The sequence below is a fragment of the Festucalex cinctus genome, chromosome 11 (assembly GCF_051991245.1).
Source record: "Festucalex cinctus isolate MCC-2025b chromosome 11, RoL_Fcin_1.0, whole genome shotgun sequence".
Taxonomy (NCBI): Eukaryota; Metazoa; Chordata; class Actinopteri; order Syngnathiformes; family Syngnathidae; genus Festucalex; species Festucalex cinctus.
The window spans coordinates 8,543,888-8,564,887 of record NC_135421.1 but is presented as its reverse complement, the minus strand read 5'-3'; the positions used below and the strand labels follow the sequence as shown (position 1 = coordinate 8,564,887).

Here is a 21,000-nt window from a genome sequence, read left to right as displayed (position 1 = left end):
AACTCTAAAAAAGACAAATAGTTTGGCGTAAGAATAATAATAATGAAGCACGAAGAAACAAAGCAATTTACAAGAGGGCCTTTGCATTATGTCCGCCGGCCTAAAGGAGCCACAAAGCTCAGCGTGCAAATCGCGTTTGGGTCAGCTGAGTGGCGAGTGCAGCGAGGCGCTTTTCGCATCTGCTTGTTTTGGCACACATTCTCATGTGTAACGCCTGCCAGATGCGAGAATTTCACATAAGTCATATGTTCGGGGTGCTAAGCGCCCTGGATGATTTTCCCTGGCCGTTTCCTGCCTGGGCAAATCCTTCAGGGAGGGAGAACGCTAATGATTTTTTCTGTAAGCCCATTTGTCTACTTTGTCTACTATAGTTAGCACCCCCTCCAAAAAGTTGTTGCCTTCTTTCCAACAAAAGGTACGGTTTGTTCAATGTTGGTAACCTTATTTTTGCCCTTCCATTGTCAAATGTTTTAACTGGAACCACAATTTGGTACCACTTTACGGAGCCCCTAAGGTGACATGGTAGAAAGAAAAGAAAAAACTTTGCGTTCCCTCGCAAAAAACTTTGCGTTCTCTCGCAAAGATTGCGAGGGAACGCAAAATGTTTTGCGAGGGAACACAAAGGTTTTTTTTTTTTTTCTACCATGTCACCTTAGGGGCTCCGTACCACTTGGTACGGAGATCGCAAAGTAACTTAATTATTCAGCAAAAACATTGTCAAAATGCTTAACTGTGATTGAAAAGCTATATTGCCTATTTGCACATTGCATGTACATAATAATCAATTAGTTACAAAACTAAACTAAAAAGCCACACAATACGATAAATATATTGCCTTTTTTTTTGTTTTTTAAAGCATGAAACAAATAAATTTACAGCTATGTAAATCACAATTTAAACTTACACTTTCCCACTAATAGTGTTGAGGTTTGAGTCATACGCATACCTGTGTTGAATTTACACGTTCTCCCCATGCTTATCTGGGTTTTCTTTGGGTACTCTGACTTGAATTCCTACCACATTCCATAAACATGTATGTAAGGTTCATTGAAGACTTAAAGGGATACTTTACTTATTTAGCCATTTTTTGGCAGTCAAACATTAATATTTTGCCCATAATTAATTTGATACTTTCATTATTTATCATGTACAATTAGTACCTTTAAAAACATATTTTGCAACTTGCTGTCGACTAAAAATGACATCACAAGGGCTCAGGTAACCAATCACAGCTCACCTGTTTTCTAGGTTTGGTCATGTGACATTCACAAGCTGAGCTGTGATTGGTTACCTGAGCCCTTGTGATGTCATTTTCAGTCGACAGAAAGTTGCAAAATGAGTTTTTAAAGGTACTAATTGTATGTGAAAAATAATGAAAGTATCAAATTATTTATAGACAAAATATTACATTTGTATTGCTATAATGGGCTAAATAAGTGAAGTATCCCTTTAAGGCTTAGGTGTGAACGTGAGGGTGAATGTTTTTTGTTGATAGTGTCGTCGCCCCAAACCTTTAAACTTCATTTTACAACATTGTCAAAATTATTCTCCTTTAAAACAAGTATGTCTCTTCATTTGCCAGCCAAACAAAGTGAACGGATTGAGCAGAACATGCCACGTTTGATTTAGCTCAACTTCTCATAAGTGACATCACGTTGCACTTTAGTCAGGAAAGTAGTTGTGAGTGAACCAACAGCGCCTCTGCTGGTTGTGACCACGTATTGCACCACATTTTGCCTCAACTACTTCGTGACAGGCTTAATCAATGGTCAGTTGCACAGATACAGAGAAATTCTTAATAATTAATATGCTATTATGCCCATCCACAATAAGTATTTTGCTCCACCGCAAGTAGAAGTGTGGAGCTACACAAACAGCGCTCTGCAAAATTAGTAGACAGCAAATTGTACACCAGATTAGGGTTTACCCTAAACCATACTGTGGTAGCAAAGAAGTGTTGACATTTAGCTCTGCACAAAAGAAATATGCAAATGTGTCCTTTGGAGCTCTGTGTGTAAAGTAGCTCAAAAGCTTGCTTCTGGTGTCTTTCTTCTCTTGTTACACATTTCTGATGGTTTGAGCGCAGCACTTTGTACTCCTGACGCCTCATTACATCGGTCAAATGAGCGCGACCAGGAGGAGCGAGTTCCAGACTTCTTTTAAGCATGTTGGATTCAATCAAAGAATCAAATGACACATTATTGGCAGCATGGTTGACCGTGGTAAGCATATCTGGCTCACAGTTCTGTGGGTCTGTTTGAATCTCGCTTCAGAGTACTCTGCTTTGTTTTCACTTAAAAACACATGCATGCTAGGTGAAGACTGCAAAAGAAGACTTCAGTGAAGACTGCAAATCAGTTTTTCACAATCCTGGTTCTTGAGGGCCGGACTGCTGAAGGTCTTAAATGTTTCTGTCCTCCAACACACTTGATTGATATAATGAGCTCATCAGCAAGTTCTGCAGAAGGCTGATAAATATCCTGATCTTTAGAATCTGGTGTCTTAATAGAGGTCGGAAACATCTAAAACTTGCAGGATGTCAAGGACCAGGATTGGCGAAGCCTGCTCTAAATTCTATATACTGTAGGTCTGAATATGTCTGTGAATGGCTTTTTTTTTTTTTTTTTTTTTACCCCATGACTGACTGATGCTCAGTCAAATGACTTCAACTGCGACCTTAATGAGGACAATTGCTCTCCAAAATGGATGAATAAAAGGACATGTTAATGCCGAAAACCTTGAGATACTTTTAGTGTTTATTGATTACTAAATAGACAGAGAGGATCAGAAGAAAAACTAAATGGCCAATAACATTACAGCACAGAGATTTGATACTTACTTGAAGTAAATGACACATTTTATGGTTTTAAAATTTCAATACGGTTTCGACTGAAGAATTCAAACACAAAAGCTGACAAGAAAAAAATACAGCAATACCTACTAGCATACTGCCTATCACGGCATCATTCCATATTGCATTTTACAATTTATCTCATGAGGATAAACGGTTCAGATAATAAATGGATGAATTTTTGTAACACTCTGCATACGTGAATAGTTTAACCCGCCAGGCATGTCTTTGGAATGTGGGAGAAGACCGGAGCACCCGGAGAAAACCCACAGAGGCACGGGGAGAACATGCAAACTCCACCCAGGAAGGCTGAAGCCCGGACTCAATCTCACGTCCTCTGCACTGGGAGGCGGACGTAATAACCATTAACCCATTTTTGATGTAATGTATTTTTAAATTTGTAATTTACACACCAATTTGGTTAATTGAAGCAACAAAATAATTCAGAAGCCACTTGGGTTTTTTTTTTTTTTTTCAAAATTAGTAACTTAGTAATAATAATAATAATAATAATAATAATAATAATAATAATAATAATGTTACTCAAATCAAAAAAGGTTAATGGGTGCCTTTGCGTTTGACATCTTATTGTTAATCAATGGTCTTGGGGCACCTGCACGAGAAAATTGGAATGAAAATGTTTTGATATACAGTCCAAATTACGGTAATAAATAGCTCAGGCAGTCATAGAAAAAAAATATTAGGCTGTCCACAAAGTTAGCTGAATGGGTCAAAAACCAAAGGTACACCTTTGCTCCAAGATAAGTATCTGTAAAATAAAGCCATGCCTTTGGTAGCTCCTTAACCAAAATACTAAGGTTATGCTAGTTGCCTAGTTAGTAGTAGGCTATACCAGCCCATCAGCTAAGCAAGTTGAGCTAAGAAGGCCAGCTCTTGGTTCCAATTGTTCAGGCCTATTGGTTTGGCTTTGAATAATTGTAATAGTCTTGAACCTAAATAATTGTGTCCGCTGTTTAGGGATGTAACGATATCACATCACGATATGATAATTATCACGATATTGTGGGGGAGTTGGCGATATTTAAAGCTACTCTATGTCGGATTTCCCAAAAAAGAATCTTAACAATAGCCTTTTTATTTGACCATTTATGACTGAAACATATTCTAATTAGTAGATCAACATCTTCGCTGTTCACAATGGGTACTCCGACAAGCCTCTGGCCAATATTATTTAGGAAGCGTCCGGTCCGAATCCTTCGAATTTCCCGCCCTCTGTCTGCGGGATGTGACGTCATGCACGTCATCGTCAGTTGTTTCCTGTAGTCGCGAATACGGAACTAGTACAGATTTTCGCTGCCCCAGACACCCGCTGTTACTCCGCGGAAGGCTGCTTAAAAAAAATGAAAACAAAGTCAAGTGCCAAGACAAAAAAAAATCTAAACTTGATAGTGACCGACGTCGGGCAAGACCGAGAGTGAACATTGGTTTGACATTTCAGCGGTGGATAGAGTTGAGATCGAACTTGGATTAGAAAAGTGATTCACAGCTGGCTTTCTCCTCCAAACGGTAAGAAGCGAGTATCTTGACATTTAGAAAAAAAATGGGTTGTTTTCAAATAGCAGTAACCTCAAGATCGATCACTTCTCGGTCGTAACTATTGGGGCGAAAGTGAGGTGGACGGCAACATTTAGCGTGAAAGGGGCGGCAAAGTTGAATGTAATAGAACATAATGACTTTATGAAGAACAGATGTTCCATTCCGCGGCGTTTCAATCAGGCTAAATGTTGCCTTATTTTCCTCCGTGAAAACAGCCTATTGTAGCTACATTATGCTAACGGAATGTGAACGGTACTACTGAATGGCGATAACATTCACGGCCATATCACACTAAGTAGTGAATCGGTCTATATGTTTTTCACAATCGTCAATTCCCATAAATGACAGCCCACCTTTCGGTTCATGCACAATGACGCTAGCCTGGGGGCGACATACACTAATAATGACTAGAATCCGGTTGACGTCCGTCGAGCGGGGTGACTACAATATGTAACTGCATATTAACATCGGAATGAGGTCCAATTAATTGCCGTAATTTGCACATCGTTTTGGAGTACAGCACAGGACTGGACTTCGACCGACTAAAGCAATATGATCTGCACGTCCCGTGGACATCAATTGTTTAGTGGGGATCGAGAGTCTCATTCCGTGAAGTGACCAGCTTTGTATAACATTATAAAACTTCTTACCTCTGAAAACATAGTTTAATTGGATATGAAGAGCCCAGTCTTCAGTATTGAGGTCGTGCACGTACGAGTGCGCGCAGCGTGTACGAGCGTGCAGTTTGTTTTCGGCCACAGGTGGCAGTAGAGATTTGAAATTTACATCTTACATATAGCTGCTTTAAAAAAGATTCCAATATTGTAAAAAAAAAAAAAAAAAAAGAGCTCATACTAAAAAAAAAGCACAATATTGTACTTTTGTACATAACAGCAATGCACATAAACCACCTACAATCTCTAATAACAATATTGAGGCATTTATTTGCTAATGCAAGCACACATTTATTGCTTCACAAGCAAATTAGATTTCCTTCATCTGAAAATTAGCATAGATTTTAAACATAGAAGGCCAAAACATCCCTAATGAAAATAAAATTGCACTAATAAACTAGCCACTAGAGGGTGCTAGAACTGCACAAATGGAAATCAACCTGACTTTTTTAACATATGTGTTCCTTTTAAATATTGTGAACATGACGACGACAACGATATTGTGGCAGTTTTAATATCACGATATCACGATATTGCCCAATCGTTACATCCCTACCGCTGTTTCCATTGTGAATCGTTGTGTTAAATGACTTTCCTCAGTAATCTGTTTACTACATTAGCTTCCATCTTGTTTTGTTTTGAATTATTTCATTGTATCACTTTGATTTGATGGAAGTAATACTGTACACCTTGACATTTACATGTGCTTTTTAAAAAAAAACATATTTCTCTCTTGGCAGTGTTAGATTGAAAGTTTACCAGCCTTCGCAACAGTTACTAATGGGTGATGATTTGTGTGAAACTCACCGGACACAAAGGCCACTTTCTCCTTCAAGACAGGAAGAACATCAGACGCCTTGATGCCTTCAGTCCTCAGAGACCCTGCAGCAAGATGAAAAAAAAAAAACACGAAGAGACAGTCAGTGGAGCTTTATGATTTTATAATTAATCCAATTATCAGATCAACATTCCTGTGAGGGAAAAAACTCGGCGCCGCACGCTGACACAAGCGCTTTCTGAAAATGCGGTGGAAAAAGCTTTCCCGTGCTGCTTCTTATTGCCTTTCAAACAACATTTTTGTGTTTCATAACAGCAACGCTTGAAACTTCAGCAGTTGCGGGACAGTTCTGCACACAGAATGTGGTTTGTAATCCACCATCATTTTGCACTTTCTCAAGATCGTAATTATTTCTCATGAGGGCTGGGGGATGTGACCCAATGTCCAACTCCTGCTGTGATAAAGATGAACGTTTTTAAATCCCTCTTTGGATTACAAGATGGAGTTCTCACTGCTGCCGTTACACGATTTGACACGTTGAAACACTTACAAAATGTTGTTTACTGCATTGCATTGAAAATTTTCCCAGTATAGCACCAGTAGATTTGCACTTGCAATTAGGAATGCTAAAAGTGAGGCGCAACTGCATATCATCTCTGCCATTCATATTTCCATTTTCCTATAGGTAACTTATTTTTGCACTTGAAGAATCAAGAAAATGTGAGTTTTTCAGTTTGAAGACCTGAGGTGCAAACTCAATCAAGCATACCTTTATAGACCTTGCTTTGTGCAAACAAAAAAAGTGTCGCCCTCAAATTGTCCCCAAAATCTAAAAGCATGCATCTGTCCAACATATCTTGATAAGATGAACTGGCAAATGAAAATTTCACCCAACACTTGATTAATTCATTAGTTAATTATGTGTCACAAAATGTTTGTCCAAACAAAAAATGAAACACTATTTCAGTGATAAAGCCATTGTTCACAGCTGTTAGAACACAAATATGCTGTTGCTGCCCTTAGTCATTTGACATTAGAACTGATTTGATGCGCATTAGAAAACTGTTTATGTGTTAAGGAAATGAAGGAAGGAAAAGTGAGCAGCGAGTCTGCTGCCAACATCAGCAAGTCCGAGGGCATGTGTGTGCGCAACTGCGCGTGTGGCTGTGTGAGTATGAGAGTGCATGCATATGTCTGAGTGCGAAAGAAATTGTGTGCAGATTTTATTTATTTATTTATTTTGCCATTTTAACACACACGGGAAACTATCTGATTTTTCTCCGTGCACAAAAAGAGCTGCTTGAGGGTGGATGCTATGCTAAGTCCTGTACATAATTAAAGTAGTGAAATAATAGCTTTCAGCTAAACAACTTCAAATTTGTTTTATTTATATTAATAAAAAAAAATACTGTAAAAATATTGACCTAATGAATATTATCCCGCCGGAGGAGCTGGTTGAAGTGGCTGGGGAGAAGGAAGTCTGGGCTTCCCCTGTTAAAGTTGCTGCACCTGAGACTGGACCCTGATAAGCGGCAAATGATGGCTGGCTGGCTGGATGGATGGCTGGCTGGCTGGATGGATGGATGGATGGATGGATGGATGGATGGATGGATGGATGGATGGATGGATGGATGGATGGATGGATGGATGGATGGATGGTGGCTGGCATGGATGGATGGCTGGCTTGGATGGTTAGTTTATGTCACATTTGGTGTGGATGTGGACACGAATGCAGGGAAACAAGGCAGCCAGGCTGACTGCAAATTTGGAATAATAAACACTTAAATAAAAAAGAAAAGAAAAAGAAAAAAAACAGGATTCAAAGTAACTACAGAAACACTATAACAAGATTGGAACTAAAGGCACAAACAAACGTATTGGCATGACAAGGATTAAAAAGGGAACTAAATACATAAAAACTGACCAGATAACGAGAGATGCCGGGACAAGACACGTAGTCGAGCGAGCTGCTTGGATGACACAAGGGACCAGCTCAACAAGCACAGGTGGACGCAATTAAACTTAACCAGACGGGCATTTACAGGGATTTTCCTGTGTTCAAACTTTGGAGGCGGCTGCCTCCAGCTAATTTTTGTGCCGCCTCTAGCCAAAGCGACTGATATTGCTAAACACAGCACTGTGTTGATTAAGCACGGCAGCAACATATTTTAACTGCAGGTGCAGCATTGCGCCACTATGGAGGCGCTATATCAACAGCAACGCCGGAAATACCTGAAGTAGCTACCGAAGAAGAAACAGATCACGGAGCAACTCATTTGCACACACCGCTGATCTTTATGTATTACTGGATAGTCGATAGCCTATATGTGCAAGCCGTTGAAGCCACAGGGCGGCCATCTTATCCCTCCCGGAGTCTACATGTTGTGTAACTTATGTATACTGTTTGTTTAAGTAAAGTTCTGGTTCATTGGGAAAAAAAATAGAAGCCTCTTTAGCTAATCATGGCTGGCAACAAGAAGTCAAGTCAAGGTATCTTTATTTATATACTTCCGCCCTGACAAAGAATTGAACTGTTGTATTTATTTATTTTTTTTTGCATACCAAGGACCAGTATTTGTAAATTATGGTATTGTGTCATTTTTGACAGCTAAAATACATGGTACGATACTGGTACTGGTACTTGGTGCAATACTACCAATGAATGTTGTTTCCAAGAGAACTGTGAAAATTGTTTCCATCAGTGCTGTACTGCCTGATGGTCTGGGCGCTACGTTACCCCAGGTGGAAAGTCTAAAGCGCGCTCAGGCATTCACTTTTTGGGGCAGTCCGAATGACTCGTCACTGAACAGCACGTTTGAACTACGCTGAGTTTCTGCAGTCAGCTGACAACTGTATGTATGTTCAGCATTAATAATGGCAAATCCTACCCATGGACTCCGTGATTGTAACGTGAAAGGGAGGATAGAGTTGCACTTTTGCCGGACAGAAACAGACTGAGCAGCTGGTTGTGTTGAGTGTTTGTCTAAGTGCCTCCCACCACATTAGAAAGCTGCAATAATAATAATAATAATAATAATAATAGGCGAGTTTGAGATTTGCTTTGACTGTGACGGTGTCTGTGGAAGTTTTTTACATCAGGAAGTAAAGTAAACTGAAAATACACACTTCCTGCTGCTTCTCCCGCAGGACAAGAATGGCCAAAATGTTGCTTTCATGTCGAAGCTACCATTTCCTCAACCTTACATCTCTCTTGCATCCACGCATTTTATCACCAATGTGTTTATGGTTCTCATCAAACCTTTTTGTTCTTACAATATTTTTTCCATATTTTTTTTTACACTTTTCTTCTGTCTCATCCACACAACTTTCATCAAGCATATGTTTTCTCCATCCGTGTGTGTGCACAGTAGCCATGCATTACAGACTTGATTGCATATGCATATGGATGTTAAACTAAACAGCTCGTGGCCATGAATTGTCTGGACACACAAAAACATCATTGCTAAGAAAGCAAATGACCTCCACATTCACACTTGGACTTTTATCGTAATTGTCATCACGCAGCACCAAATGCAATACTTCATTGAGGAACCAAGCGACACATTTCTACTAATCTTTCACTGTTGTTTGATCAAGTTTTAACCACATCATGATCTCACATCTCCTTTCTCAGTATCTCTCAACTGCATTTCCCCAATGTTTCCATATTGCAGTAGTTTGGAATGGTAAATAATTGTGATGTCGATAGAGGCATCCGCTGCCTAAATTGTACCATCACAGCCATGATGTTTCCAAGTTTTCACCACATCCCAACACAGTTTCGAAGTAGAAATCTTGACATGCAATAGCTGTGTCTGCTACGTAAATAGCATTTACATGCAACGTACATACAATATGTACGGAAATATGACATCATCGGTGAGAGATTTCCACCGTGTTTCCAGTATTTCCACTACGATGTTACTAACCACGTTTTAGTAATGTTTTCCACGTTTTCAAGTTTTTACTACGATTCTAATGTTTTTTTAAAATTTCCAATATATTTTCACAAAGTGCCTTTTCCAAAGTGCCCTCTAACTGGTCAAACCTTAAACATGCTGCCAACGCGGAATTTTGATTGACATTGTACCACTATAAATTAAACAAAGGATTTCTGTAAAAGCTGAAACGAGGTCTAACATTTGTTCGTGCACTCTGACATACAAAATGTGGTAAAACAATATGAGATGAGAAAATCCTGGTACTGACAATGTAGAAAAAGGAATAGGTGACAACTGTGATAGCAGACAAACTCTTATGCCTCACAAAAAATAAATAAATACAAACCCCAGCCCCTAATGAGCTCAACCACCCCTGAATCTATGTACTTATGGCAGCAGAATTCGTCATTAAAACAAATCCTCACAATAAACTAAACGGTACAACAAAGGTGTAAAAAAAAAAAAAAAATCACTCTCGGATAAGCGGAAGAAGATGAATGGATGGATGGATGGATATATTTTCACAGTTTTCGCCAAGATTCTACCGGTACAATTTGGAAGGTTCCAGATGGCAATGGCTGTGTAATTCACTGCTGTGTAATAGGGTAGATGCCACAGACCTCCGACTTACGCAAGTCACACACCTACCCTGTTTCCTGCAGTGACTGTTACGACATTTAGGCCGTGTCCCAACATTCGCACTTCCACCCTTGTGCCCCTCAATTGCGCGTTCCCCTTGATGGGTGTGAGTGTGTAGGGTGTCTTAGTTCTCCGAAGCACTCTGAGACACACTCGCACCCATTGAACGGGAACGTGCAATTGAGGGCCACAAGGGTGGCAGTGTGAGTATTCGGACACGGCCTATTATGTTGCAACAGTAACCGGAAACAGCTGTCAGGGTTTGCGGGAGGTGGCGGACCCAAGCGAGGGGAGGCAGAGCGAGGAGGCTAAGGCAATGTCCAAACAAAAACTTATATAAAAATAAGGTGGTGCACAAGGTGCAGACAGGAAACAATGACAACAAAAATCCTAAATCAAAGCAAACTCAATTAGCATGGCAAGACGGGAGAAACAGCAAAACATGGAATCCACAATGGACCAACAAGAACCGAACTGAAAATAGGTGACTAAATACACACAAACTAATTACATGACAAGGGACACCTGGACAAGACACACGTGGGTGAGGGAACTGATTGGCTGAACACAAGGGTGTGGGATGACAAGCACAGGTGAATATTATCACACTAAAACGAGACACTGACAAACAAGGAAAACAACTGAAGTGATCAACAAAGACAAAACATAACAAAAACCCAACCCAAACCATGACAACAGCATAGGTGTGTGTGACTTACAGAAGTCAAAAGTCCCGCCTCCTCCGTGACATATACCCCATTAGCACATTTCCTCCACTTGCCGCGATTTCCTGTCACGTTTTACATACGGCACCACTAATTTTTCACCATGGTTCCACAACATTCCCACTAATTTATTGGAGCCAAACACACGGACTATAAGATGCTGGCCCGACGTGCGTCAGCAACAGGAAGGCGCTATCTACTATCTTAAATATGGTGCAAGACTCACTCCTCCAAGTTTTTTTTGTTTTTGTTTTTTTTTACTCCTCTAAGTAGCATGCAGGCAAAACCATCCAGCATTTGCCATAAGGACTATTACTACGGTTTCACACCACCAAAGTGTGCAATAACCGAGCTAAATTGACCGAGTTGGAAACAATGTGCTTAAGAACAGACGCAAGGAGTTTGCAACCTTAGACATGAACTCACTTTGCAACACCATTAACTATCATCAAGTACGAAGCTACAATAAGCGAGTACTCATGACGTTTATGGATTTAAAATGGACTGTATCCTGGAGCATAAAGTAAGTTATTTGAAAAACCTTTTTGTGAGGTTAGCATGCTGCATCAATAGCCCTTGTAAGCTTCGACAACTCAATATGTTTGAACTAGACGAGCGAAAAAATCAGGCTTAGTAAATGTGATGAAGAAAAAGCGCTATTTAAGTGCACTAGTTTTACCATTCAAGTTTACTCGGTGCTAATGCTAATCGCAATTGTTAATCATTTAGCATGGGCTAATTTTGTTGGTGTTTGTGTAATATGTGCATATGTGTGCAGAGGATAAATTCAATTCACGTTTAACCTTAGTGGATTTTTTTGGGCGGTGGGTGGCAATTGATCGATTGAGTAAAAATAAAAAAGCACTATTACAAACACATTCTCATTCTCAACATGTTTTCACCACATATCCACCATGTTTTTTCACACTGTTATTCGTTTTCACCAAAATCCCCATGTCTACCACAAATTGTAGTTTAGTTCATTGTTGTATCATTTGTACTGGTACGTCCTTCTTCCACATCTGCTGATATGGGCTCACCATCTCTTCTCCTACAGAACCTGTCAGCTGCTTTTGACACTATGGATCATTCCATCCTGCTACATCGGCTCCAAACTATTGGTTGGACTCTCTGGGACCACATTAAGCTGATTCCAGTGATACCTCACAGTCGAGCATGCAGTCCTGGGACGGTCAATAAAGGCTATATACCTTGGTGATTATAGGCTCAGTCCTTGGTATAGTTCTCTTTACAATTTACATGTTCCCCTTAGGTCACATAATCCATAAACACAATGTTCCTTTCCACATTTTATGCTGATGGTACTCAGTTGTATACTCATGTTGTACATGAAAATGGATCCAACATGAAGGCCTGGCTGGCAAACAACAGCAATAAGACCTACATCAAACCAGAACACTCTCCCTCAGCAACATCCCCATTTTTGGTCATAATATTTCCCTGTCCTCCTCCATTACAAACTTAGGAGTGGACTCGCATTTCTCATTTGATACCCACATCCGCCACCTCTGGAAGATTTCCTTCCACCACCTCAAAACCAAAGCCAAACTCCGCCCCCCTCTCTCCTATCTGGATGCTGAAACATTGAGCCATACCTTTGTCTCCTCCAGGTTGGATTACTGCAATCCCTCCTCGGCAAGAGCCTTCAAAAAGCTTAACTCCACCACATACAGAACTGTCCTGACGAGGAGGCGCAAATATGACCATGATCAACCCAGTTTTCAAATCCTTCCGTTGGTTGCCAATCCAATACAAAATACACTAGCTCCTTCTCACCCATAAATGCATTAAGCAAATTGCCCCCGCCTACCTCAGTGAAATACTTACCCTAAAATGGCTCTAGAATACCCTAACAGAGACATTGAGGGCTCCACAAAATGTGGACATTTTTTTCCAAAAGGCCTACTAGACCTCCTTTAATGACGATAGTAAAATACAAATTTAAAATCTGTGATACTTTTTTTTTTTAAATTCTATATTTTAAACTCTATACTTTACTGTAATTTGATTTGATCACTCTACAAGAAGATGAGCATTGTTTTTTTGGGTTTTTTTTTTTTTTCATTTTCCCAATCTGCGAGTGGCCTTTCTCTGTCCCCAAGTGTCTAGTTCAGCTCTCTCGTTAGGCTTCCACTGTGCCTATAGAATCTCGATGGACGGGTCCCAGAAAACGGCACAGAATAGAATAGATATTTTGGAAACCTTCGGATGCTTTATGTCTTTCAGTGAATACAAGACACAAAAGACAACAATCTGTATTTTTCGTGGTTCTTTTTAGCCTTCAGACTCACACAAACATTGCTAAGAAACAAACAAAGAGTTCCAGCTTCTTTTCTGTTTTCTGTGAAGCTGGAACTCTTTGACTTTCTCCAGTTAGCATAAAAACACGGACTGAATGAAAGTCTAATAAGCGTGAATGAATGACTGGTCCAACTAAACATTCACTCTCAATTACATGGCAGCAGAGGAAAGGAGGGAATACAAATTAGGCCTGCTTCAATCAAGGCACATTAGACTCAGGACTGTGACCGGTAAGCACCAAAAATAAATGTGATCTGACCATTGAGTACACTGCCGTGTGTGCAAGGGATTAGTCCAAATCAAGAGCGTAGCGTACATGTGCCGACTGATCAATAAGTTATAACCATTGAAGTTTGCAAATTGGTAGGAAATTATGACCAGTATAGCTCCAAAAACAAAAGGAATTTGCTCTTTAACTTCAATAAAGTTTGCAATCTTGTTTCAGCATTCAAAATATTGAATAGCTTACCTGTTATTTTACAGTAATATCCTGCAATTAAAAAAAAACTGTTCTATCACAACAAGGTGTGTAATATCACAGCAATATAGTAAAAACATGATTCCACAGTATTCAACAGTATTATTAGAGTGTAATATTGTTATTCAAATATTCCCTGGTAAGTCACATGACGTAACCGAACTCAGCACTGAACCTGAAGATGCCTTTTTCCTTTTCTCTGAGAACAAAGTCTCAACATATAAATCAATGACAAAGCTGTTTGCTGCCCCTTCCGGTTGAGCTCATGGGACCTTAGATTTGAAAAAAATATGAATGATCAGTAATTGAGAGGAGAAATAATATATTTTGGTCCAGTTTGAGCTGTCATATTAAATATGTTGTTCATGAATTTCAAATACACATTTTAAGGTGAAGAAGCAGGCTTTACCCCAGCGTTTTATTAGATCAGCGGCCCGCCAGACATAAAGTTGATGCTAGTCTGTTTATTTTCCTTTTTTTTTTTTTTTTTTTTTTTTGGAGCCAGAAGTGCAATTATTGCAGCAGCATTTGAAAAATGAGTCTGTAACAAAAGTGACTCTCCTGTTTATGTTTACATTTGTGCTTTAGAGCTAGGTCATTAATTTTGTTGCAGTCTGCTCAATCAAAAGAAAACATTTTGAAAACTGGAAAATGTATATTAGGATTTATTTTATATTACAAATTTTGCGAAAATCTTGTCTCGTTTTTGTGGACTCAATCTCGTGTGACATCTCGTCTCGTGGGATTTGTGTCTCATCCCATGCCTACTGGTTAATAAACAGTAGTCAGTGGGAAAAAAATACTTTTGTAATACACTTTAACGCAAAATTAAAATGAGTCCGATAAGTCAATCGATTGAATAATCGGTAGATTAATCGATTCTAAAAATATTCGAGAGTCAAGTCATCTTTATTTATATATATATTGTGAACACTTCATTGAATAGCGCAGTGTGTGTAGTGTAGGTATTGAGACAAGGGTCCAAATGTCCTCTCTCATATCTGCAATTTCAACTCATCCCTCCCCAAAGCGAGTTGCATGTCGTAGGGTGCTGGAGCCTATCCCAGCCGGCTTCAGGCAGTAGGTGGGGTACACCCTGAACAGGTTGCCAGCCAATTGCAGGGCACACAGAGACGAACAACCATTCACACTCACAAGCACACCTAGGGACAATTCGGAGCGCCCAATTAACCTGCCATGCATGTCTTTGGAATGTGGGAGGAGACCGGAGTACCCGGAGAAGACCCACCGGGCACGGGGAGAACATGCAAACTCCACCCAGGAAGGCCGGAGCCTGGACTCGAACCCGAGTCTTCAGTACTGGGAGGCTAACCAGTCATCCATCGTTCCACCCTCGCTACAGTGTATTAGAATAGAATAATTATAACAGCAGTAATGTTATTTGCTTGTTTTCACAACAGAGCCCTGGATTTTGATTTTGACTTTTGAGGTCTGCACAATAAACATTCCTAAAACTTCGTAACAGTGTGTTTGTTTTTAGCCTGTTTAGCTTTGCTACTGGACAAGAAAATAGTTTGCTACTTTACACAACGTGAATTTAAGAAATAAAAACTGTTTATTATATAAAAAAGAAAAAAAATGTTCATTGACTATATTATCATTTTATTATTGATTAATCAAACCCTTGCTTTACATCTGTGGAATTAACCAGCTGCAAAAACAAAGCAACAAATTACTCTGAAAATGTTGCTCGTCAAAGGAAGTCATTGATTCGCAAAATGGCTCAGCAAAGAAAAATAATAATAATTCCGATTCTTGTAATAGTAATCACTTGCTGTCGGTCGGTGAGTCAAGCCCCCTCAATGTTCGAAATTTGGTGGCTGATTTTACGAATATACCTTTGATACAAAACTAACAAATGAAAACATGACCAATCAATCATCATACTCTAGTGTATGTTTGAAGTATACAAGGTCACATGTCAACAACAGAAAGCAACCATGTGCCGAATTCCAAGTCTTGCCCCCACATGTTGAAAAGTACGTATATTTCAATTAGCTAAACTAAACAGGAGGTCAAAAGATTGCACTAGTGTACCTAATGTGTGTGTGTGTGTGTGTGTGTGGGTGTGGGTGTGTGTGTGTGTGTGTGTGGGTGTGTGGGTGTATGTGGGGGGGGGGGGGGGGGGGGTATGTTATCGCTGACTGCTCAAATGACAAACTGCGGGGTTAAGGTCATGGTAGCAGCTACTACACACACACAATCACGCACACACCCACTCAATGTGTCCAGACGTGTCCATGTTAAAAGGTTGACACGCAGTCCTGCTGGAGCCATTAACACTTACACCCAGCATTACTTGTAGGAGAACTGCCAGTGTATTTTACCCATAATGCATCAGGGGATGGTGATAAGTTCCCAGCTTTCAAATTTTGCTCACATAATATCAGCACACTGATGACGCTCATACTACTAATTGTATGTGCGTGTGTGCGTGTGCATGTCATGTCAACTTTTATTGTTCAGACATTTTGGCGGGGCACTTAAGAATAATACACGCCCATTCGACTGTGTGTGTGTCTGCATGTCTACGTGTCTTTCGAGGGCGACAGGTGAGGCGGCGAGCAGCCTAGAAACAGCTGCCACGACAACCGGCTGCCAGAACTTGTGTTGCCACGGTGACAGGAGGCGGCCGACTGAATCAGAGACCCTGTTGACGTGCAAGAATGCAAAACTGTGTCACCTATTATGTTCACCAGGAAACTTTGTACCATTATGTATGTAAAACGTATGCTTCCAATTAACATCATATTTATAGACATTAGTAGGGCTGCACGATATTGGAAAAACATGCGATATGCAATATACTTGCTGAACATAGCGATATCGATATTATTGCGATATTTAACATTTACCTAAAGAAATTACATTTTTATTACCTAATGAAAGAAAAACATTTTTCATGGGGCAAAATAAGCAACCTTCATGTAATCGTAGTTCATTAATTGTAATTATGTCTTGATAATTTTCAACTATTGAATGGCGATGCACATTTTAGTTAGCATTTGACTGGTCAAATTCATATAAAAAGCATGAAATTCCATATAAAACTTATTGCGTGCCTTTGCGATATGCATATTGCAAGGGACAATATCGCGATATCGATATTTTTTCGATATATTGTGCAGCCCTAGACATTAGTATATAATAACAATGGTCCAGGCCTCCCTAGTGTGTTCCTCGCAGGATGATGATCCACTAGCTCAGACGGCACACACGTACAGCAGAACAAGTGTAAATTATTCATAACAAGATAATTGTGATATGTATAAATGCAGACAATATTAACATACTGTGCGTCCGCTACCATCTTCTTATATTACATGGAAAATGGTTAATTAACACTACAGTTATACTTTAAAATAGGAGTTTAATTCATTCGATGACCATGCTCAAAACTGCAAAATGTAAAAATCATTTTAAAAATCATATTTCCCGAGTGAAATGAATAGAAATGAAATAAAGCCCCCCCCCCAACAAAAATAAAAAAAATATATTTATTTATTTATTTTTTGAGGAAAATAGCACTCTATCATATTGCTATTAATAAAAACATAGAGTAATAACAAATATAAAACAACTGAAGAGTATATGTGCAACATGGCTTCATGCTTTAATTCAATACATTCTGCTACGCCTAACGATGTCTCTCTTTGGCCACCAGGGGCAGTCTAATAAATCCACTCAGACAAACAGAGAAGAGAGTGGCTCTTCTTTATCTGCATTACAAGGAAGGTTGTTATGGTTAACGAAAACTGATGGAAAAAAAAATTGTAAAATTGAAGAAACAATTCCATCAATGAAATAAAAACGAAAATGTCTTTTAAAAAACAAAACTAGCTGAAACATTTTATACTCATAAAACTATAACTAACTATATAGCGAACATATCCTTCATTTTCATTTTTGTCAATTAATATACATGAGCTTTCGGGGTTCATTTTAAATGGATTTACTTTGTTATTACTGTTGAGTCATTCAGAAGACGGAAGGTCGAACAGTCATTTGGGAATTGTAGTTTACTTAACTTTATTCCACAACAATCCTTATGGACCTTTTTTCTTCGACAAATAGGTCTACTATGCCAGTACAAACAATACTGCTCACTTACGTACACTGTCAGAGGTCTTCATTTATCAACACATCTATGCATGATTTGCATCATATTGAGTCAAAGGGCTGTTTCTAATACATATCGTGACCTTTTCGTGCTGGTCGATGAGTTAAATAAGTGAGTGCCTCTAAATCAATTCACAGATGACAAAAGTTTCCATGTGGTGAAATTCAAAGCGATGGGAGGTATTTGGTGTATATCTTTGCATGATAATGAATCAGAATTCCACGATGGCGATGACAGTGGTTTTCATCCCAAGGAACCAAATGGATACCTCCATGCAGGATCATTCATTTCTTAAACATTATAACATATTACAAAACGCGAATGTACTTTTAATGCTCCAAGCTCAGTGTGACAGTTTCCTGCCACACACACACGCACACGCAAACATTAATGGTCTTGGCTCCGGTTTTCACTGCAGAGGAAAACCACATCCATCAGTCTTCTACAGAACACAAACCACACACTGATCTCACACACACGCACGCATGTGGACACACACAAAGAGAAACAGTGCTTGTAGCATTTAAGTGCTTGCCAGGCATCACACTGCAGAAAAAAATATGGGATCGATCTATGGCATCAACCAATAGAATTTTGAATATGGTATCAATGACATATAGCACATACCCGGTATGTCTATGGCATGTATTTATCGTATCAATCTATGATATCAAGTATTCGTGATGTAACAGTATGCCAAAAACCACAGTTCAGTAGGTGCCTTGGTTTAAAGGACATGGTTTGGTTCACATTCGTGCTCTCACTATCAAATATTTTTAGAATTGAATAATCTATCGATTATTCAATCGATTACTCGACTAATCAGATTCATTTTATATTCCATTAAGGTGAATTACAAAAGCATTTTTTAAATTGATTACTGTTTATTAGCCAGTGATTGGTGTTTATTTCATATTTCTGTAGTGATTTTTAAAAAAAAAAGGGGGGGGGGGGGGGGAGTTGTTGATGTTGTACTGTTACCGATTCAGTCATTGTTCTCCAAAGTAAAAACAGATGTTTGCAAAAGTTGAATTTTGATTAAGCACAGAAGATAATCAGCCTTCTTTCCTGAGGGACAGAAGAAATTATTGAACAATTATTGTTGGTATGCTGAAATCAGCAGATTTGGACCCTTTTAAATAAAAAATGGCTCCAAATGATTACTCAGTTATTAAAATAGTTGCTGATTAATTTGATAATTGATTACTTGTCGATTAAAAACTTAATTTTGACAGGTCTAGTAAGGGTAAAAATAAATAAATAAATAAATAAATTCTTTACGTGCTCACTCCAAACAAAAGCTTAAGTAACTTGGCTTCGGCAAACGTCAACTTGAGTCTGTCCTATTCAGCCCTATACAGATCAGACAAATGTGGCGTGCTGACGCTTGGAGCAGGCACCAACTGACCACTGTAACAGGGCCCAAGTTCACCCGGGGGCATCAAAAGCTAAAAGCAAGAGCAACATCCCAGAAATGCATGTTCCTTACAATAGAGCGGAAGGTATGGATGCTGCTAAAAGTTTGATTGTGTCCACAATGGTCAAGTTCTATTCTCAAAGTGAAATAAACAGGCTTTCTAACGGTATGATTTATTGGCAAAAAAGCACTGTTGCAACAAACAAATAATCTACCAAACACAAATGTCCTTACTTTTTTTGTGATGTTTCATAAAACATCTTAAATCCTCCCCTTTTACAAAACTGTATCAGCCAGAGCCTGAGTTATTACGCTGTAAAACACCAATGGCATTTGTTGTTGTTATTTGCCTTGATCTGAAGAGCCTGGAAGAGGCTAGGAGTTGCGTTTGCACTGCGATCCTGTGATTCCGTTTCAAATGAGTTAACATGCTTGACGTACTGCCAAAGGAGGGATATCGCTAGCGATGACATAAGCTAGCCAGAGGTTTTGCTGTCTAGGTATTTGCATAAAAAGTAGCGTGTAGCTGGGGACAAACTATTACTTCTGTTGTTTGTACTATCTATCTATCTATCTATCTATCTAGCTATCTAGCTATCTAGCTATCTAGCTATCTAAAGTTCCATCTATCTAGCAGCTAGCTAGCTAGCTAGCTCCTTCGTGTCAGGTTAGGTTGGCACTGACTTATGTTTCCAAAGAAAGAGAATAACAATGGTCTCTTCCTCCTATTAAAATTTCAAGGTTGGCATCCATGCACAGTGACACGCTTCCTTAAATGCAGACCAACACAACAACTCTCAACGGCCCTGTAAAACAACAACAACCGTGTCTGTTTTCGTTTCATGCGCGTCGATCCGCTCTTCTTATTGTTGACAGCGTGTGAGTCATTCAGCTTGAACCAATCACATCAAGCGTCAATAGCGGATGGTGGGAGTGTGTTGCGTTGATGGTGCAGGGTGAAGTCATTTGTGCGACGATCGAACCACACACAGGGATGCCATCTGGATGCTGCTGACTCAGCACAACGCACACACACATATATAACAGAGTGCTCCCACAGTGATTAGTCAGTATTCAACATTTTATCCTTGGGATGAGCAAGATAAACACTCCAGTATCACAAAATATAGAAGCTAGCCACATAAAGTGCATTAATTATCTGCTATTCGTGTTTGAGCCATCACCTGTCAACACCTGAACAGAAAGTAATTGTTCACTTCTACACATATAGTTTTGGGCCCTATTTCAAGACCAGCGCAAGCCTAGCGCAAAGACAGTGCAGTCTAACTTTGATCATTGGTGGGGTTGTTGGTATTTAGGTAAATCAGGCTAAGGTAGAAAAGAGCATTCCCAAGCGTTTGCGCTGTTGTGGGATGGAACACTTCCGACTCTTGTGTGGCCCTGCTGTGCCCTATTCTACTGGGTTGGGCTTGGGGCTTGGGCTGAAGGAGGGGACGCTCCGGACTCCTGGGTGGGC

At 39.5% G+C, this 21,000-nt stretch overlaps 1 protein-coding gene across 3 annotated transcripts in view; it reads right to left on the bottom strand.

Annotated features, from left to right (window-relative positions):
• Positions 1-21,000, bottom strand: part of kalrna (kalirin RhoGEF kinase a) — a 167,302-nt gene that overhangs the window by 119,812 nt on the left and 26,490 nt on the right. For all 3 annotated transcript variants that reach the window (XM_077537456.1, XM_077537457.1, XM_077537458.1), the window contains exon 2: positions 5,890-5,964. In XM_077537456.1, the coding sequence (XP_077393582.1) occupies positions 5,890-5,964 (75 nt within the window). The remainder of the gene's footprint in view (positions 1-5,889; positions 5,965-21,000) is intronic.